The following is a 21,024-nucleotide window of genomic DNA, read 5'->3' on the forward strand; positions in this document are numbered from 1 at the left end:
GCCTCTAAATGTTGGAGCAGATTGTGTAAAAGATTAGCTGATTGTTTTTGACCCTTGAATTTCTTGTAAAAACCTTCCTCTATAAACATGCTTAAAACCTCTTTTAATTTCCATCACAGTTGTAGAGTTTAGAAAAGAAAAGTTCTATATGAGTAAAATATTTACATCTTTACCTTGAGGGCGCTCTGCCGGCCGCAAAGGGTGAAGATGAGCTGCAGTGTCTGTGAGTCGAGCCGCAGGGCTTTTTAACCCTCAGACTGATCTGTCACCTGCTGTGTGAACAGACTTTCAGCGGGTTCGACCTTTACTTCATAGATCCGTGTGTGTTGTGTGTTTGAGCTGCTGACTGTGTTGTAGTCCACGTGTGTTGAGCTGAAGTTTGTTTTACTTCCTTGGTGTGTTAAAGCGCTGAGTGCTGTACAGACCACAAACATTCACTGAAATCATCTTGTTCTTTGTCTTCAGTCACGTCTCACGTCTGTGTGTCCAGCACAGAGCAAAGACCAGAGAACCAGAGGATCTCACTGAAGTGTGGGAGGAACAGGATGTTTCAGACTCTTGTTTTGTAAAGTGCATGTTTCCTGTAGCTTGAGGCAGGTGAGAGTTTGAGGCTAGTTCACCAAATGTGCACTTTTTTCATTTGACAAACACCTTGTGAAAGTGGGTGGAGTTGAGGTTTTTGGGGTTTTATTTTTCGTGCTCTGCAGCCATTGAGAATGTATTGATTTATCGCCTGCCCAGAACACAAACCTGATTGGCTGTTGCTGTGATGATGTAACTGCTGCTGCTACAGGTGAGTGGTCATCTGGGCTACCTGCATTTAGTGTTTTGTTACAGTGCATGCACCTCTGAAACAGACGAGCTGTAGAAACAGAGGCTGAGTAGACGAAGCAAACCAAACTGTTCATATTTACTCTGTGTGTATCCTGGTATCCAAAAACCTTTTTTATGCATTTGATCATGTGATGGTCCTGCAGTCGACCTGTGTTTCTACTGGAGTAGAACCTGCTGATTTATTTATTGAGTTCAAATGATTTTGATTTGCAGATATCTGGACTCTCATGTGTTCATCATCAACAGGATTTCTTTGTATCACCGTCATTTGTAATAAACTGATTTCATGCACGTCGGTGTCATTTTTACAAAAGCTGAAGGATCTTTATGAGATTTTAAAGAGAAATTTAACACCAGACAGCTGTAAATCCTGTTTACCTCCTATTTACACTGTTTCATGTTTTACAGTCGTCCGTCTCACCTACACAAGATCAGTTTGAGTTGCTAATCTGAAACACGTGTGACGTGTATCTGATGGATGAGATATGCTTGCATGGTAACACTGAACAGCTCCCCGTATACTAACATCCTGGAAATGTTCTGAGTAATTTGCAGTTATTCAACGGTTAATTTTTAGGACATTTTACAGAGAGGATGATGCAGTTTGGTACAAATTATAAGAAAAAACTGACAAAAGTGTTTAACTGGTAAGCGTCTACTCATTATATTTGGGTTCATATGTAGTTGTTGATTTGCAAACTTTCTTAATAAATTAGACTCTTAACTATTCTTTAACTAACAGAAATACTCAGTTTTCAGTGTGTAGCTTTGTGTGTCAAACTACATATCAGCATATCAGGTTCTTAAAAACTCTTTAATGAGCACATTTCCCATTTACGATCAAATGACCTTTTAAAAGAAATGTCCTCAGAATGAATCAACCACCCAAACCACAAACCACCAACTCTGTTTACCCATCCTGTTTACTAAACATCGGTTGGCTCAGTGCGCTGTGGCCGGGGAGCAACGAGCTGTGGTCTCATTTTTTACGTTACGTTACAACCTTCATACATTACGTTACTCATTGGCAATAAAATATGATTAATATGTATAAATTGCTTCAGTGTTCTTAGATATAGAACCTTTAAAATTATTCTGATGGTTTAACTTTTTGTTGGTAGAAAAATGAATCAGAACTGGTTAAACTGGAGCCGTCTATGTGCTGTGCAGCCTTCAGATGCACCAATCAAAATCAAAAGATGTTTCTGATTCTACACATGTGGCTTTAACCTGGAAGTGTAATCTCTGGTCTTTCTGGGCCTGCAGAATGTTTCAGTGGGATGCTGAAGTGTTTTTGTTTTTGCAGACTGACTCTGTAGTATTTTGGCGGGGTGCTGTAGCTGTAGTGCTTCCTGTCCAGATCTAGAATCAGCCTCTCCAGACACTCATCCTGGTCGATCCTGGTGACGGTCTTCTCCTTCAGGACACCAGAATATAAACTGGAGTCATGTAGTGAAGCTGTCTGACAGCAGGGGGCGCTGCTGCATCTACTGCAGCTGTAACTGAACCAGGTGGTTTATTATAAAGTCAAATTAGTTCATTTATCCAGAAGATTAAAGGTTGATGAAAGAGCAGAGAAGACATTCAGATAAATAAAAAAGAAATAACTACATCTCTAACATGAAGATACAGTACAGCAAACACACAGAAACATTTAGTGTATAAAGACTGAAGACTAAAGAGATCGATCTTCAGAATGAGAAGAAACAGAGAAGTTCATTATTCCATCAAAACAAAAATAATTTTCCTTTCTGAAAGATGTTCAAAATTTGACTTTAATTTTTAGTTATTTTTAGTACACATGAACCTACTTTGGATGATTTATCCACTTTTGGAAAAATTAGAAATGGGAGAAAGAAGAAGAAGCAAACCTCCATCAAAAACACATCCAACTATATCAGTCAGTTTATCACTTCTGCCAGTCTTAGTTTTTATGATCCATATTAATAATTGATATCATACTTTTCATTGGTTTGTGATATTAATGTTCCTAATACACCTAATACACTTTTGTCTTAAAAAGTATTTCAGCAGACTTTTTCAAATCTAGCATGAATACAGACTGCTGCTGTATTTACATTCAAAGTCAATCAGCCACTGGAGCACCAAAATATGACTTCATGTTTATTTATCATCATATCTGCACATTCAACCTCATCATAGAGTTCGGTTTCATTCCTTCAAATAAACTATAAAGACATTTTCTGAGTGAGAGACAACAAACAAAAACAGCTGTTTGATTATCTACAATGAGCCAAAATGATGTCTTTACCAAAAGTCCATTAAACAATATCTTTATATCAGAACATCTACTGCTTCTGATATTTTGTGCTTATGGGTGGGTGCTAGAATACCGATGATTCCCTTTAGGACACCGACTCTATGGGGGGGGGGGGGCTGCTGATGTGCACTGTGTCAGTTACTGTGTCTACCCATGCTGTCTTTGCTGTCTTTGAGGGGTCAGAGGAGCTGATTTATCCAACCAGATGTGGAGCAGCTGGGCCCAGTGCTCTACAGGATATAAAAGTCCCAGCTTCCAGCGTGGCTCGGTCTACTGTCTCTTCCCCTCCAACAACCGCAGCTTTTTGTTTTGCTCAGCCTTTGTTTTACTTTTATTCCACAACACCTTACTCATTACTGATCCCACTGACTAACAACTCACACAACAAGTTACTTCACAGTTTATTTTCTTTGCTACAATAAATAACTTGTATTTATTGGTGTTTGGTGTGTTTTCCTGTTTTGGTCATGGCTTATGGGCTGGGTTATGACAATGACAAATATGGCAATTTGATTTTAAATGTACTTTTTCACACAGCTCCCTCTGGAGCCACAAAAGCTTTATACTTTTTATACATAGAACACCTGGAAACAATCACTAGAGGTGTCCTTTAATCATTTTAATGTCCTACACATTTTATATCTGTGTGTCCTGTGATACACAGATATATAAATAAGGGACAGTTTTATCACTGAGCCACAAACACAAACAGCAGGCTGGAATATGAACTTTCTAGGACAGAGTTCAAAGGTCACAGTGGAGACAAACAGAACGACGGTCTGATAAACAGAGTTTTCATGTTTTCTGCAGGCTGATGAGAGTTTTTGCATAAAACTGCAGTGGAATCACACAGCAGGTTGATATGAAAGCTCACAGGTGTCTGAAGAGACGCCTGAAGTTTACTGGAGCAAAGAAAAGCTCAGTTTTAGACCCAAACATTTGTCATGAATCACAGCTCATAGCTGCAAAAACCCCCAAAACACCAAAAACACCAAAAACCCAAAAACACCAAAACCCCAAAAACACACCAAAAACCCCCAAAACACCAAAAAACCCCAAAACACCAAAAACACCCAAAACCCCAAAACACCAAAAACCCCCCAAAACACCAAAAAACCCCAAAAACACCAAAAACACCAAAAACCCCCAAAAACCCCCAAAAACACCAAAAAACCCCAAAACCCCAAAAACACCAAAAAACCCCAAAACCCCAAAAACACCAAAAAACCCCAAAAACACCAAAAACACCAAAAACACCAAAAACACCAAAAACCCCAAAAACACCAAAAACCCCCAAAACCCTCAAAACCCCCAAAACACCAAAAACCCCCAAAACACCAAAAACACCAAAAAACCCCAAAACACCCAAAACACCAAAAACACCAAAAACCCCAAAACACCAAAAACACCAAAAAACCCCAAAACACCAAAAAACCCCAAAACCCCCAAAACACCAAAAAACCCCAAAAACACCAAAAACACCAAAAACCCTCAAAACCCCCAAAACACCAAAAACACCAAAAAACCCCAAAACACCCAAAACACCAAAAACACCCAAAACCCTCAAAACCCCCAAAACACCAAAACCCCCAAAACACCAAAAACACCAAAAACACCCAAAACCCCAAAACACCAAAAACACCAAAAAACCCCAAAACACCAAAAACACCCAAAACCCCAAAACACCAAAAACACCCAAAACACCAAAACACCAAAAACACCAAAAAACCCCAAAACACCAAAAAACACCAAAACACCAAAAACACCAAAAAACCCCAAAACACCAAAAAACCCCAAAACACCAAAAAACCCCAAAAACACCAAAAACACCAAAAACCCTCAAAACCCCCAAAACACCAAAAAACCCCAAAACACCAAAAACACCAAAAACACCCAAAACCCCAAAACACCAAAAACACCAAAAAACCCCAAAACACCAAAAACACCCAAAACCCCCAAAACACCAAAAACACCAAAAACCAAAAAACCCCAAAACCCCAAAAACACCAAAAAACCCCAAAACCCCAAAAACACCAAAAAACCCCCAAAACACCAAAAACACCAAAAACCCCCAAAACCCCCAAAACCCTCAAAACCCCCAAAACACCAAAAAACCCCAAAACACCAAAAACCCCCAAAACCCCAAAAACCCCCAAAACCCTCAAAACCCCCAAAACACCAAAAACCCCCAAAACACCAAAAACACCAAAAAACCCCAAAACACCCAAAACACCAAAAACACCAAAAACACCCAAAACCCCAAAACACCAAAAACACCAAAAAACCCCAAAACACCAAAAACACCCAAAACCCCAAAACACCAAAAACACCAAAAACCACAAAACCCCTAAACCACAAAAACCACAAAACCCCCAAACCCCCAAAAACCACAAAACCCCCAAAACACCAAAAACCACAAAACACCAAAAACCCCAACACACCAAAACCCCCAAAACACCAAAAACCACAAAACCCCCAAAACACCAAAACCCCCCAAACACCAAAGCCCCCAAAACACCAAAAACCCCAAAACACCAAAAACACCAAAAACACCAAAAACCCAAAAACACCAAAACCCCAAAAACACACCACAACTACCAGCAGAAACACCCTGTAACATCTGCAGGTTCGGCAGATCAAACTTCATCTACTGTTCAGAGCTCAGAGTCCCTTTAAACCAACCAACCACACACACACACACACACACACACACACACACACACACACTTATCTGATCAATAAATCTGTAACAATATGTCTTCATGTAAAACAATAAAAATACATTATTATTTGTCTGTGTGGACATTTATACACTATTAATACATATATCACTATTCTATTAATATACTAAAACTGAAATATTTTAACTTCATGTTCAAACTATAACAGAATGAATAATAAAGAAAATGTGGAAAATACATTTTTGTAAATAATTTCTTTATACATGTTGTACTTATTGTAAATAAACATGTTGTAAATAAAGTTATTATTATCACTTGCATGATGTTAGTGACATATTTGAATATTTTAACTGTAAAATCTAAACTTCCTGTTATAATTCTATTGAAAATGAAACATGTTTAAATAAATATGAATATTGATGAATTGGGGCCCTGGTGGCCGTGGATATGTCTCCATCACTGGTTTCTAAAATAGTGGAAAGTGGAACTTAAATTATTAGAAACTAAATTAAACACTTTTAACATGTTTAATTGTAATTTCATTATAATGAGTTAATTATTTTGCTTTTAAATTATAAATTGTAAAATTCAAAGTAAAAAATATTGTTATATTTCTAATTAATAATTGTATTTCTTTGATCTTTAAATGTTTAATGATTCGGTCACATTTAAAAAGGATATAAAGCATCAAGAGCTCTGATTATTTTTATAGGTTATGTTTTGCTCACATGGTGCGACTTCCCAAACACAGCTGTGTTTCATCAAATCACCACAAACTAACCAACATACAGGAAACTTGGGCCAGATGTTTCAGTACAGGTGAACTCAGTCCTGTTTCCTGAGAAAACGTATTGGATGTCTGACAGACTCTTTTTATTTTTCTCTTTGTTCATTTTATCTTAAACATTAATTAATGATTAAAAACAACAATGTCAAATAAAGAAGGACTGTAAAACATCACAATGTGAGAAATATATGTAACATCTGTAAAGATCATGTTTGCTGAATTCATTCTGTCATAAATGTTCTAATGAGAGAAAAACACAAGTAGTGTAGTAGAAGTAGAAGTAGTATAACATTACACATCCATGTAAAAAACAAGTGATGTTCTCTGAATAAGTAGTGAATGAATATTTTTATTCAAGTGTAAAACAGCCAAAGCTGCCCAGCAAACATCAGCTTACAAGACAATATTTACATCACCTGCAGAGGCAAGAAAAACTAAAGGAAAGCAACTCATACATGTTATTATATACATACATGTCACACACATTACATCAGATAGAAACATACGTTGATGTTCATGATTTAACACAAACTGAGCTGATGTCAAACAGACTGGGATGTCTGCTGGACATTTTCAGGAAAAACTTCACTTTAAGATCCTGATAAAATGGAATAACTAACAGCCACTAACAGCTACTAGATGCTGCTCTAAGAAAACTTTACTGAAGTCAATCAGAGTCAACACAGTTTTTACACATAAATTCAGCCCAGAGGAGATCATTTCACTACTTCTAATAGAAACAATATTCTGACATTAAAGCACAGTCAGTGATCCAAATGAAACCAGAGTGAAACCTCGTCCACCATCAACATTTAAACACAGGAAGCTGCTGTCACTTCCAGTTTCTGTTGTTCACTGGTGAACAGAGTGAACAGTGATTTCAGCAGCTGTCTTCAGTCAGCAGTGTGACTGTTTGTCTACAAACGAGTAGACTCTTCCTCAGACAGACGACACAGAGACACTGAGGAACCAAGAGACCAGAACCTAAACCCAGCATACAGAGGCTGAGTGAATGTGGTGTTGAAGGTGTGGAGGTGGATCAGTGTGTCAGAGGAGACTCTGTAGAAGGACAGAGTGCCAGCAGGACAGTCCACATACACTGCTACTCTGTTAGAGACAGAGGAGGAGGAGGAGGAGGAGGAGGGGATGAATGTTTCTCTGCTATTGTGAATGACAGAGTAACGATCATCAGAGCAGTTCAGACTCCAGGACTGATCATTAAATCCAAACCTACAGTCAACACTGCCTCCTTTCCTGCTGATTCCTCTGTAAGTCACTGATATATAAACTCCTCTTCTCCACTCGACCTCCCAGTAACAGCGACCAGTCAGACCATTTCTACACAGCAGCTGAGGCCAGTAGTCAAATCTGTCTGGATGATTAGGATATGACTGATTCTCTCTCACATATGTCACCTTCCTGTTGTTGTCAGACAGTTTGAGGTTTCTGTTTACTGTGTTTGTGTCCAGTGTGAGTTCACAGAAATCTGATGAAGAGAAGAAGAAACAACACAGCAGCAGTTTATCATCTGACACACCTGATGGATTTATTCTCTGTTTAAGTTCTGATCTGTTGTTCATTTCTATAAAGTTTAATGACACATTTTGTCAGTAATGTTTTAATGAATAAAAACCACAAAGACCAACTTTGTATTTAAAGAGAAACTGACTGTGTGCTGTTTAGTTGTCATGAATCAAATTAAATCCACACTTACACTTCTTCAGACCAGGTTTTAACCACTGCTCTCCACCATGGTCCAACCTGGAGGAAGAAACACAGTCAGAATGATTTTCTATCCAACATGAGTCCTAACTGCTGTTCAACATGAAGCAGTGTTCCTCAGTTTGTCAGAGTGACACAGAAACAGGCTGCAACTCATCTGTCTCAACTGTCTGCTGGATTCTTTCACTGAAGTCTGAGAGGAAAAGACGTGAAGAGGAAGATGTGATGTACAAATATGTCCTCAGACATGATGAATCAGAATATTAAATATTGACCTCTGCATGTTGTGCTGAGGATAGAGCCAGTCATGACTTCAATATTAAAGGAGACTTTACTTCAAGGTCAGCAAAACACGGCCAGCAAAATAACCGCTGAAGTTTAGCGCTACCAGCTAGCCACTCCTTGCGAACATAATTTTCCTCATTGAATGTCTGAATCCCTCCTTTTTTCCTCTCCATACGCAGCTCTAGTTTGGGTGTTGGCCTGCCGTCAGATATAATTTTGAGTTGCTGCTGTAGTGGTAGTTTAGTAAAATTGTTTTTTACTAAAAACTCCAAATCTCCACCCTCTATAACTACACTTGCTAATGTTGCTAACGGTGATATCAAATGGCTAACGGTTATCAATGACGTTGATAACATGCTATGATTTGATTGGTGAGCGGCCAAAGGTTGGCTGGCTTCCCTTGGTATAGTCCTGACTAATCACAGATTGGCAGTGGCACGAGGGTAGCCTCATCTGATTGGCTAATCCTTCAATTCTTTTTTCACCAAGGGATGCCAATTTCAGTCTGGCCTCCCCACGGACATGACATTAGTCTACAGTAGAAGTGCAATATAGTGTTTCACCACACATTCACCACATAACATTTAGAGGGGCGCTGTTTCACTCATTGTAAAATACTCAATGAGAAATGGGGAAGAGATGACAACAACAGCACAGAATAACCGAAACTGTTGTAAGGTTTAAAAGTGGAGTTAATTTATACATTCAAGTTAATTCACAAAATATGTATTTACAATGTTTACACAGTTAATTATTTATATATTGATGCTGTATTATTTATATATTTACGGGTTCAAATATTTTCATCAGCATCCTGTGAAGGTTGAAACAGTATTGAATCTGCTTCTGTGGTTTTACCTCATTACAGTTGGATCTGCCTCAGTCTAGCCTATGATTGGTTGGTTTAGTCACATGTGCAAAAGACGAGGAAGTGTTGTTGTTATGTCTCTGATGCCGGGAGCTAGAGTAAAGTGCTGCTTAAAAAGTCACCTGTCTCCATCCTGCTATTTTCTCTCATGAAGAGTGTCAAATTACCACCTACCGAACCCTCACGTTACATTTGGTGGCAGCGTGGTGCTATTTTGGTGGTTTGACGCATTTGGTGAGTTTTATTCCCCTAAACGGCGGATATCGTCACTTTTTGCTAGCGGGATTTTTTTTGCCACTGTTTGAGAGCAGCGGATGAACTGTAAACGGAAGTTTTGGAGATATTAAGGACTTTACCTGTTTCTTTTCTACATTTTCACGCTTTTTGTGATTTTTGAGCCGGATATTTTTCTCCTACAATGTCGGCTGATGAAGGTGAATCTGTGCATGAGCCGCAGCCTGCTCCCGCGCAACATCAAAGGTCAGGGGACGATGTCACGAGGTCCAGCGCTGCACATGTAGCCCCACATACTGTCTCCAGCGCCTTAAAAATTGACCTTCCACCAGTTTTTAAAGGAGATGGGACAGAATCTTTCACAAGTTGGGCTCGACGTTTTGAAGTTTCAGTGCAGGCTATGACTCAACCAGATGCAGATTTATCTACACTGATGGCCTCCATCCTCCCAACTCGCCTGGCGGATGCTGCATTTCTGTACTGGGACAGCTTGCCCCCTTTAACCCAGAAGAACTATGGTTTAGTCAAAGACAAACTCAGGGATGTTTTTGGGCCAAAATACTCCCTGCCCTTCTTCCAAACAAATGTGAATGCTCGCCCGTGTAAACCAGGTGAGAGTTTGGATGTGTACAGTGCTGACATCACTCGTCTTGTGCTTGAAGCCTTTCCCAGCTATGACCACAATGCAATAGAAGGCGAAAAATTCTGCCGCTTTGTAGCTGGCTTGGACCCCGCCTTACAATCAAAGATTCATGAGATGGGTGCAGACAACCTTGATGATGCCCTGCTTATTGCCAGCCGCTGTGAGAGAGCACGTGCAGCGCTGCAACTGACCACTGCAGGATCCCCATACACTCTGCCTTCAGAACAAGTAGCTATGGTACGTCCTAACCCTGTTAATGACAAACTCCTGCAAGCAGTTGAGCAGCTGACTCTTACTGTGACTAACTTGAAACATGAAGTACAGCATTTACAAGAAAAACACAGTTATCTTGCTCAGCGTTTGGACTCCAGACCTGACAGATCCCCCTCCTGTGATACTCGTTACAGTGCACGCAGCTCCTCTCCCTCACCTTATCATACCAGACAGCACCCCAGAGACTATTACTCGCCTGAGCAGTATTACAGGCATGATTCAGAGTCCCACTATGAACATTGTCCTCCACCCCCTGTGCATCAGAGACGCAGTGAGCGTTGCAACAAGGACGAACGTGACCGGTATCACTCTCCGTCACGCCCATCCTATCAGTACACCAGGTATGGTCGTCATGACAATGACACTAACGGATACAGACGCAGTCCTAGTCCAGCTCCACAGAGAAACAGAGATGGAAGTCCACACACTAGGAGCAGTGTTCGATTCCAGTCACCTGAAAGACCTGCACACTCCAGCTCCAACCGACAGGGAAACTTCCATTAGCTGCTGTTGAGGGGCAAACAGCAGCTACTGCATCACAGCTCCAGGATGATTCCCCACAGTCAATGCTGGACGGCAGTGACTCACAAACTGATAACTCTGTCTCTTCCAACATCTTTGCTATTGTTGAGGGCATTGAAGTGTGTGCATTAATTGACTCAGGCTCATTTGTCTCCATTGTGAGCGAAGATTTTCGAAACTCTCATCCAGCTTTAAAGAAACGCCCTCTGACAGCCTCCTCTCTGCCAGCTCGTGCAGTCAATGGACAACGCCTGGACATCCTAGGCAAGTTAACCATTGGAATCAGACTTGGAAAACAGGTATGGCAGCAGGAATTTGAAGTTCTCAGGGGTGCTTTCCAGCCAGTCATATTGGGCTGGGATTTTCTAGAAAAACACCATGCCCTCCTTGATCTCAAACAAAAAGTACTGCAACTATGGGACATGAAAATTCCCCTATTGCCCAAAGGACATGAAGTGGCCGCTTGCTGTAATGTGTCTGTGCTAGCACCCACTACGATACCAGCTATGAGTGAAACCCTTATCACAGCTTGTGTGTCAGCAGCTACACCCGCCTCACCTATGCCAACTGATTATTGTGGCGTTCTCATGCCCAACCCATCCTGTGCCATCATTGTGGCACACTCTCTCAGTGAAGTTCAAAATGGCACCACTGTGGTTCGACTCCTCAACCCTTCCAGAGATGACATTGAGCTGCATCCTGGACAACATCTTGGTGAGTTTCATTCTGCCTCATCTGTTGACATCGTACCAGTTGAAGAGACATGTTGTGCAACATCTCCGGTACACGATGAAGCTCCTCCAACTGTACAGATTGATGAACAAAACCTGTCAACCTCTCAAGTTCAGTCACTGAAATTATTGCTTCACAAGTACTCAGCAGTATTCAGTACACACTCAGAGGACAGAGGTCGAACAGGCATAATCAGGCATCACATTCGCACTAACGAGGCCATGCCAATTAAACAGCGAGCCTACAGAGTAACACCAGAACAGAGAGCAGAAATACAGACTCAAGTTCAAAACTTGTTAAAAGCAGATGTCATTGAAGAAAGCTACAGTCCTTGGGCTGCGCCAGTTGTTTTGGTGCGCAAGAAGAACGGCACATGGCGTTTCTGCCTGGACTATAGGAAACTCAATGCAGTGACAATCAAAGATTCACACCCTCTTCCCAGGGTCGACGACGCACTGGATGCACTATCAGGCTCTGCCTGGTTCTCCACAATGGATCTTCAGCATGGATACTGGCAAGTTGAGCTGGAAGAGAAAGACCGTGAAAAAACAGCGTTTACGACAGGCAGCGGACTCTATCACTTTAAAGTTATGCCGATGGGACTCACAAATGCTCCAGCCACATGCCAACGTTTAATGGAGATGGTACTTTGAGGTCTCCCCTGGAAAACCTGCCTTGTCTATTTGGACGATGTTCTCATTTACAGCCGCTCCTTCAGTGAACATCTCGAGCACCTGGAAGAAATACTCTCCAGATTCCAGTCAAGTGGCCTCAAGTTAAATCCATCAAAATGCAGTCTTGTCAGAGACCAAGTGACCTTTTTGGGCCATGTTGTATCCAAAAACGGCATTCAGCCAGACCCACGAAATGTGAAAAGTGTTCAGGACTGGCCTGTTCCACATTCAGCAACTGAAGTCAGAGCATTCTTGGGACTTTGTTCATACTACCGCAAGTTCATCAAGAGCTTTGCACATCACAGTGTTTCACTACATGCACTCACTGAGAAGAATGCACTCTTCCAATGGACTTCTCAGTGTCAGGATGCATTCACTTACCTGAAACATGCTCTTTCAAGCCCACCAGTGGTTGCATTTCCTGATTTCACGTTACCATTCTCCCTCTACACAGATGCTTCAGGCTCTGCTATTGGTGCTGTGCTTGCTCAGAGACAGGGACATCAAGAGAAAGTAATTGCATATGCCAGCCATGTTCTAACCAAAGCAGAAAGGAAATGGTCAACCTATGATAGAGAACTCTGGGCTATTGTCTGGGCTGTACGTCATTTTCGCCACTATCTCTACAAACAGCCCTTTAGTATTGTCACAGACCACAAACCTCTCTTGGGTCTCAGAAAAATACCCATTGACAATGACAGAACTGGTCGTCGCGCACGTTGGGCTCTTGAGCTTGATCCTTTTGAGTGGACTGTAATTCACAAGGATGGCCGCAGCCACCTCAATGCAGATGCACTGTCACGTCGCCCTGCTGACACCAGATACACAGAGCAGAGCACCTCCTGCACCGCTCCTCCCAGTCCACATCCTGATGAGAGACACTCAAGCCCTGTAAGTACATCTTGTCCTATCAGTTCTGTATGTCACCACAGCTCTTGCAGTACTGATCCAAAACCTGTTCCTTGTAATGAGACTTTGCCACAGCCTTCTGGTCCAGACTTACAGTGTGCTACACAAGCTGTCTCCTCCACATTTGTGCTGCAACTCCCTGAAGAAGATCTTAGAAAGGAACAGCAACAAGATTTCATACTGTCAGAGGTCATTAAATGGACAGTCAAAGGTCAGAAACCACCATACTGGTGCATGAAAAAACGCACGCCTGCTGAAAGAACACTTTGGCAAGAGTACCACAGACTTACCTTTCATAATGGCTTGCTCTGTCGTGAAGTTTTCAACGCATCCACTAAGTCAATGTTGCACCAAGTCGTTGTCCCTCAAGCCTTAAAAGACACTGTTTTACAGCTGCTGCATGGAAATCCAGTAACTGGTCATCTGTCTGCAGATAAAGTCCTGAAACGTGCTCAGCAACTGTGCTACTGGCCATTCATGTCACGTGACATAAAGATGTGGTGCAAGCAATGTACGCCATGTGATGCAAGACGGAGTCCTACACCTCACCACAGGGCTCCGATGAAGACAATTGTTGCTACGGAGCCATTCCAAAAGGTCGCAGCTGATATACTTGAGCTTCCCATCACAAGTCGTGGCAACAGGTATGTGCTTGTTGTTCAAGATTATTTCTCAAAGTATGTCAACCTCTATGCCATTCCGGACCAGCGCTCCACAACAGTTGCAAAATGCCTGTTTGAAAGCTTCATATGTGAACATGGTATTCCAGAAACGCTGCACACAGATCAAGGACGTCAATTTGAGTCTGACTTGGTGAAACACCTGTGTCAACTGCTGGGCGTCCAGAAAACACGCACCAGCCCATATCATCCTCAATGTGATGGCATGATTGAGAGATTCAATAGAACACTCATTGATCAGTTAGCCAAGTTGCTTCTTCAGCAGCCTGGTGAATGGGATGACTGTCTCAACCAAGTCGCTTTGGCTTACAACACCAGCCCTCACTCTACAACAGGTTTCACTCCATTCTTCCTCACACACGGTCATGAGGCCAGGATGCCTGCAAACCTGCTGTTGCCTAACAACACACCATCTCCATCTACTCCAGGTTCTCCTGCTGACTATGTTGCACAGTTGACCCGGAAACTTCGGTCAGCTTTCAGTGTGGCTTCATGGAACAGAGACTGTGCCCATAACCAACAGAAACAACAGTATGACAGAAGTGTCAAACACACTCCCTATGTCTCTGGAGACCTTGTGTGGTTAAGTGACCCCACTACATCAAAACAGAAACTCGCTCCTCACTGGAAAGGCCCCTTTGAAATATTGGAGTGCCTTGGATCTGATGTGGATTCTCCTGGAGTGACATACAGGATTCACTATCTCCTGGACCAGTCTGACAAGTCTCAGATCGTCCATTACAATCGTCTCAGACCTTACAATGCTCCTGTGCCGGATCATGGACAAAAGACACCTGATTGTGACTCACCATTGCAGCCTCAACTCCCCTGCTTGACTGCATTGTCAGGTGCTTTGCCCTTTAAACCTTCAAGGTCTGCAGCACCAAAGAGCTACAATTTACCTGACTGCAGCAGTGCCCCTTCAGTGGCCCCTCGGATCTCCCAGCCCCAGCCTCAGCCCCAGCCCCAGCCCCAACACCAACCCCAGCCCCAGCCCCAGCCCCATTCTCAGCCCCATTCTCCCCCATCCCCTGCCCCTTGGACTCAGTGTTTCACTGCTCCCCCTTCTACCACTCTGGGTCACTCTGATTCTTCACTGCGCCCCAGCAGGCGTCAGGTTAAACCTCCCAGATACCTTATGGACTATGTTTTGAAGTGAGACTGTTGCTTTGTTTTGCCCAGTAGCAGTTACTTGTTTTGTTTCCTTATATGAAACGGGGATGTTTCTTTTGTGAGAGGGGGAGGAAATGTAAGGTTTAAAAGTGGAGTTAATTTATACATTCAAGTTAATTCACAAAATATGTATTTACAATGTTTACACAGTTAATTATTTATATATTGATGCTGTATTATTTATATATTTACGGGTTCAAATATTTTCATCAGCATCCTGTGAAGGTTGAAACAGTATTGAATCTGCTTCTGTGGTTTTACCTCATTACAGTTGGATCTGCCTCAGTCTAGCCTATGATTGGTTGGTTTAGTCACATGTGCAAAAGACGAGGAAGTGTTGTTGTTATGTCTCTGATGCCGGGAGCTAGAGTAAAGTGCTGCTTAAAAAGTCACCTGTCTCCATCCTGCTATTTTCTCTCATGAAGAGTGTCAAATTACCACCTACCGAACCCTCACGTTACACTGTTAAACAAAGTGTTTTTATTGAAATGACAACTGCAGTCTAAAAAAGCAGGGGAAGCCTGGCTTCCTTTGGCTTCTGGGAGAAAACACCACTGATAAGAGACAGACTCTCTGGATTCCTAAGTTTGTAAGAGCGGACCCTCGGCCTGCAGAACTGACCTTTGTAACCCTCCAAGTGGGGGTTCGATCAGTGAAGCTCAACAGACTCAGGAAGACCTCCTTGAAACCATTTCGATAAGTTCAATTACGACACGAACTAAAAGTATGAAATGACCCTAAAGGCCACTTGGACCGGAGGAAAACAGCTCCCACCTTATAGATGGAAGACAGGCTCTTATCAACAAAGCCATAAACTAATCCACATTCCTGAGGACTTTGTGAAGCCCCCTTTGCAAATCTGAGGCAAACCTGAAATTCATGTAAATTAAATGTCTAATCATTATGCAACTTATATCATGTTATTTGTCGTGTAAATACAAGAAGAATGGTATAACTTTCATATATGTATGACTATCTACTAAAGAGATATAAGACTTCAGGTCAGACTACAGGTAACAATACTGCCCTCTATTGACAAGAGTTAAATTTCCTTATGTGAAGAGTTAATGAATGTTTAATAACCATGTATTTGTACTTTAAGTGTTTAACTTGTGATCTATTAACCTCATAGACAATCATATTTTAGTAGTTAAATTAGACGAGTAGTTTGGCTCAAAGATTGAAGTTTCTAAAATAATAGGAATGTAAAGATAATATTTGAAGGATCTGAGTTTAAAGTTTTCTTTTATTGTTAAACAATAGTCACATTGAATGCTTTTATATTATGAAGTAAGAGTTATGTCAACTTATATTTAAATATGTTTCTGAAAGTAATCTAATCACATAAGTGTTGCAGAACTTTATTTCCTTTCACTTTATTAAACTTTATTTCAGTAGATGGTTTAATATGTGTAGATAGTTTGAGAAAGTTGAACTAATGAGGGTTGTATGCTTAGACATCATGAAGTGTTAATATGAAGGTTAATGTTTGTTATTAGAAGAACTGACTTATCATGAATTGCGTAAACTGCTCAGCTGTTTCTTTAATGGTTTTATAAATATGATACAAGCTGACAGGACCGTTATTAATCAGAAATATCATGAATGCTTGGACATTATGACAGGAATGTGTTTACAGCTTAATGTGAAATAATAGGCAACAGTGACTTGAAGGGTGAGTTTTTGCATGTAAAAACTCAGAATTAGATTTTCCCAAATTCCTTTACTTCAGGAGACGCAGGCTGCAGACCACCAGCCACACCTAAAGCCCCTAGTACAAAGAAATTAAATATTCATCAATAATTCGGCGCGAACCCCTTTAGAACATCCCTAAAACTCCTCCCATCTTATTCTAACTTATAAAAACAGCCTCAAAGAGATTCCTCTTTGAGGGTGTTTTTAAAGAAGAAGAAGAAGAAGAAGAAGAAGAAGAAGAAGAAGAAGAAGAATGCTTGAAACTGAACCTGCTCTCTGAGAGCAATATTGAAAACCAGAAGTGAAGCCGGCCTAAAGACTCTTTCAGAGCAGCCTGAAACAGCCTGATTCTTTACCGGCATTCAACGCCTCTGCATCCACTGAGATGCGCCACAGCCCACAGCTGATCCGGACTCTTCCACTGCAACACCACTGGTGATGCTGCACCAACAACGCTGGACCTGCCAAGATGACGCCTCTACCTCGACGACACACCTCAACAGTAAGGCATAACATGGCTTTGTGATCAAGGGTTGATGTCGAATAACGTTAAAATGAAAGAATTTATTTAGAGAAGTTGAATTAGCTTTTCCCCTCAGCATTCCCCGGTACCACACGTTAAGCCTCGAGTCACGCACTTCGAGCCACTCTTGCTGAATAACTTTCTTTATTAATTTTTATCATTCTTAGGCCTTATTTATTTTACTTTCTTTTTATTTATTATGTTCTGTATATTATCTGTATATATTATATTATCTATGCTTTATCATGTATCCTCAAGACGTTTAGCTATTAATAAATGTCTTCATTTATCCTAAAAGTGTTTGGTTGTTTCTTTGAGCTGCAGTAAACAGAGGTCACTGTTTGGGACAAGAACTTACGACTGTAAGACTGATTCACTGATTAAACTGAACAAGAGTTAGTGCTTCCTCCTGGCACTAATAAATCCTAACCAAAAAGGAGGTGGTGCCCTAATGACGAGGTAATTCATTAATAAAGTATTAACGCTCCTACAACACCATGAGAACATGAAAGTTTAACAAAAGAATAACTTTATGTCAACTTACTAGCTTTTTCCAGAGGTTTCACTCACATTACATAACCTTCACACTATTACATCCATGATCAAGAATGAACTTTTATGTTCAGCATAAAAGTTCTTTACCTGAGAGTGTCCACCTATCTGTCCATACCTGAGAGTAACCAACTGTCTGTCCATACCTGAGAGTAACCAACTGTCTGTCCATACCTGAGAGTCTCCAGTCTCCAGTGTGGATCCTTCAGTCCAGCAGACAGAAGTTTTTCTCCTGACTTTCCTGGATGATTGTAGCTCAGGTCAAGCTCTCTCAGATGGGAGGGGTTGGAGTTCAGAGCTGAGGCCAGAGAAGCACAGCCTTCCTCTGTGACCAGACATCCTGACAGACTTGAAATATAAAAAGATTGATAACACAATGTTTTTTAATCATAAGTACCAGAGCCCTACAGATGTTGTGCAGAATAATTGACATTGATCTGAATATAAAGCAGCATGCAAATAATCAACTGTAAAAATCTCTCTCAGAGTCAGCTTTATTCTCATTGTTCAAGATAACAAAATTATAGATGCTGTATCCTGACCTGAGAGTTTCCAGTGTGCAGTGTGGACTCTCCAGTCCAGCAGACAACAGCTTGACTCCTGAATTTTGCAAGTTGTTGTTACTCAACTCCAGCTCTCTCAGACTAGAGGACTGGGAGCTGAGAACTGAGGACAGAGCTGCACAGCTTCTCTCTGAGAGGTTACAGCCACTCAGCCTGAAGAAGAATGAGTGATTAACATAATAAAGAAATGTTATTTCCCTTCCATAAAATATTAAAGGTTTGTTGATATTTTTGGCTGAACCTGCCATGGACCAACCCTATAACCCAGAATGTCTATCACTGACTTACTGACTGAGTGATGAAGTAGCAGTCACATGTCACTCTCGGCGCAGCCCCAAAATAAGTTTTAAAAACACACATTTACCAAGCACCTCACATGGAGGCTCTGACACCAACAGGAGCACAAACCCATGGATAGATCAAGGACGTCAATTTGAGTCTGACTTGGTGAAACACCTGTGTCAACTGCTGGGCGTCCAGAAAACACGCACCAGCCCATATCATCCTCAATGTGATGGCATGATTGAGAGATTCAATAGAACACTCATTGATCAGTTAGCCAAGTTGCTTCTTCAGCAGCCTGGTGAATGGGATGACTGTCTCAACCAAGTCGCTTTGGCTTACAACACCAGCCCTCACTCTACAACAGGTTTCACTCCATTCTTCCTCACACACGGTCATGAGGCCAGGATGCCTGCAAACCTGCTGTTGCCTAACAACACACCATCTCCATCTACTCCAGGTTCTCCTGCTGACTATGTTGCACAGTTGACCCGGAAACTTCGGTCAGCTTTCAGTGTGGCTTCATGGAACAGAGACTGTGCCCATAACCAACAGAAACAACAGTATGACAGAAGTGTCAAACACACTCCCTATGTCTCTGGAGACCTTGTGTGGTTAAGTGACCCCACTACATCAAAACAGAAACTCGCTCCTCACTGGAAAGGCCCCTTTGAAATATTGGAGTGCCTTGGATCTGATGTGGATTCTCCTGGAGTGACATACAGGATTCACTATCTCCTGGACCAGTCTGACAAGTCTCAGATCGTCCATTACAATCGTCTCAGACCTTACAATGCTCCTGTGCCGGATCATGGACAAAAGACACCTGATTGTGACTCACCATTGCAGCCTCAACTCCCCTGCTTGACTGCATTGTCAGGTGCTTTGCCCTTTAAACCTTCAAGGTCTGCAGCACCAAAGAGCTACAATGTACCTGACTGCAGCAGTGCCCCTTCAGTGGCCCCTCGGATCTCCCAGCCCCAGCCTCAGCCCCAGCCCCAGCACCAACACCAACCCCAGCCCCAGCCCCAGCCCCAGCCCCATTCTCAGCCCCATTCTCCCCCATCCCCTGCCCCTTGGACTCAGTGTTTCACTGCTCCCCCTTCTACCACTCTGGGTCACTCTGATTCTTCACTGCGCCCCAGCAGGCGTCAGGTTAAACCTCCCAGATACCTTATGGACTATGTTTTGAAGTGAGACTGTTGCTTTGTTTTGCCCAGTAGCAGTTACTTGTTTTGTTTCCTTATATGAAACGGGGATGTTTCTTTTGTGAGAGGGGGAGGAAATGTAAGGTTTAAAAGTGGAGTTAATTTATACATTCAAGTTAATTCACAAAATATGTATTTACAATGTTTACACAGTTAATTATTTATATATTGATGCTGTATTATTTATATATTTACGGGTTCAAATATTTTCATCAGCATCCTGTGAAGGTTGAAACAGTATTGAATCTGCTTCTGTGGTTTTACCTCATTACAGTTGGATCTGCCTCAGTCTAGCCTATGATTGGTTGGTTTAGTCACATGTGCAAAAGACGAGGAAGTGTTGTTGTTATGTCTCTGATGCCGGGAGCTAGAGTAAAGTGCTGCTTAAAAAGTCACCTGTCTCCATCCTGCTATTTTCTCTCATGAAGAGTGTCAAATTACCACCTACCGAACCCTCACGTTACACTGTTAAACAAAGTGTTTTTATTGAAATGACAACTGCAGTCTAAAAAAGCAGGGGAAGCCTGGCTTCCTTTGGCTTCTGGGAGAAAACACCACTGATAAGAGACAGACTCTCTGGATTCCTAAGTTTGTAAGAGCGGACCCTCGGCCTGCAGAACTGACCTTTGTAACCCTCCAAGTGGGGGTTCGATCAGTGAAGCTCAACAGACTCAGGAAGACCTCCTTGAAACCATTTCGATAAGTTCAATTACGACACGAACTAAAAGTATGAAATGACCCTAAAGGCCACTTGGACCGGAGGAAAACAGCTCCCACCTTATAGATGGAAGACAGGCTCTTATCAACAAAGCCATAAACTAATCCACATTCCTGAGGACTTTGTGAAGCCCCCTTTGCAAATCTGAGGCAAACCTGAAATTCATGTAAATTAAATGTCTAATC

At 41.7% G+C, this 21,024-nt stretch overlaps 2 protein-coding genes across 2 annotated transcripts in view; both read right to left on the reverse strand.

Moving 5' to 3' along the window:
• The window catches only part of LOC122965689 (NACHT, LRR and PYD domains-containing protein 3-like), a 162,662-nt gene that overhangs the window by 115,309 nt on the left and 26,329 nt on the right, over nt 1–21,024 (reverse strand). The gene's annotated exons all lie outside the window — the stretch shown is intronic.
• LOC122999437 (NLR family CARD domain-containing protein 3-like) overlaps nt 1–21,024 on the reverse strand; it is a 41,704-nt gene that overhangs the window by 14,418 nt on the left and 6,262 nt on the right. Inside the window, exon 5 of the mRNA XM_044376368.1 lies at nt 18,611–18,784. Coding sequence (XP_044232303.1) covers nt 18,611–18,784 — 174 coding nt within the window. The remainder of the gene's footprint in view (nt 1–18,610; nt 18,785–21,024) is intronic.

The sequence above is a fragment of the Thunnus albacares genome, chromosome 16 (genome assembly GCF_914725855.1).
Source record: "Thunnus albacares chromosome 16, fThuAlb1.1, whole genome shotgun sequence".
NCBI lineage: Eukaryota > Metazoa > Chordata > Actinopteri > Scombriformes > Scombridae > Thunnus > Thunnus albacares.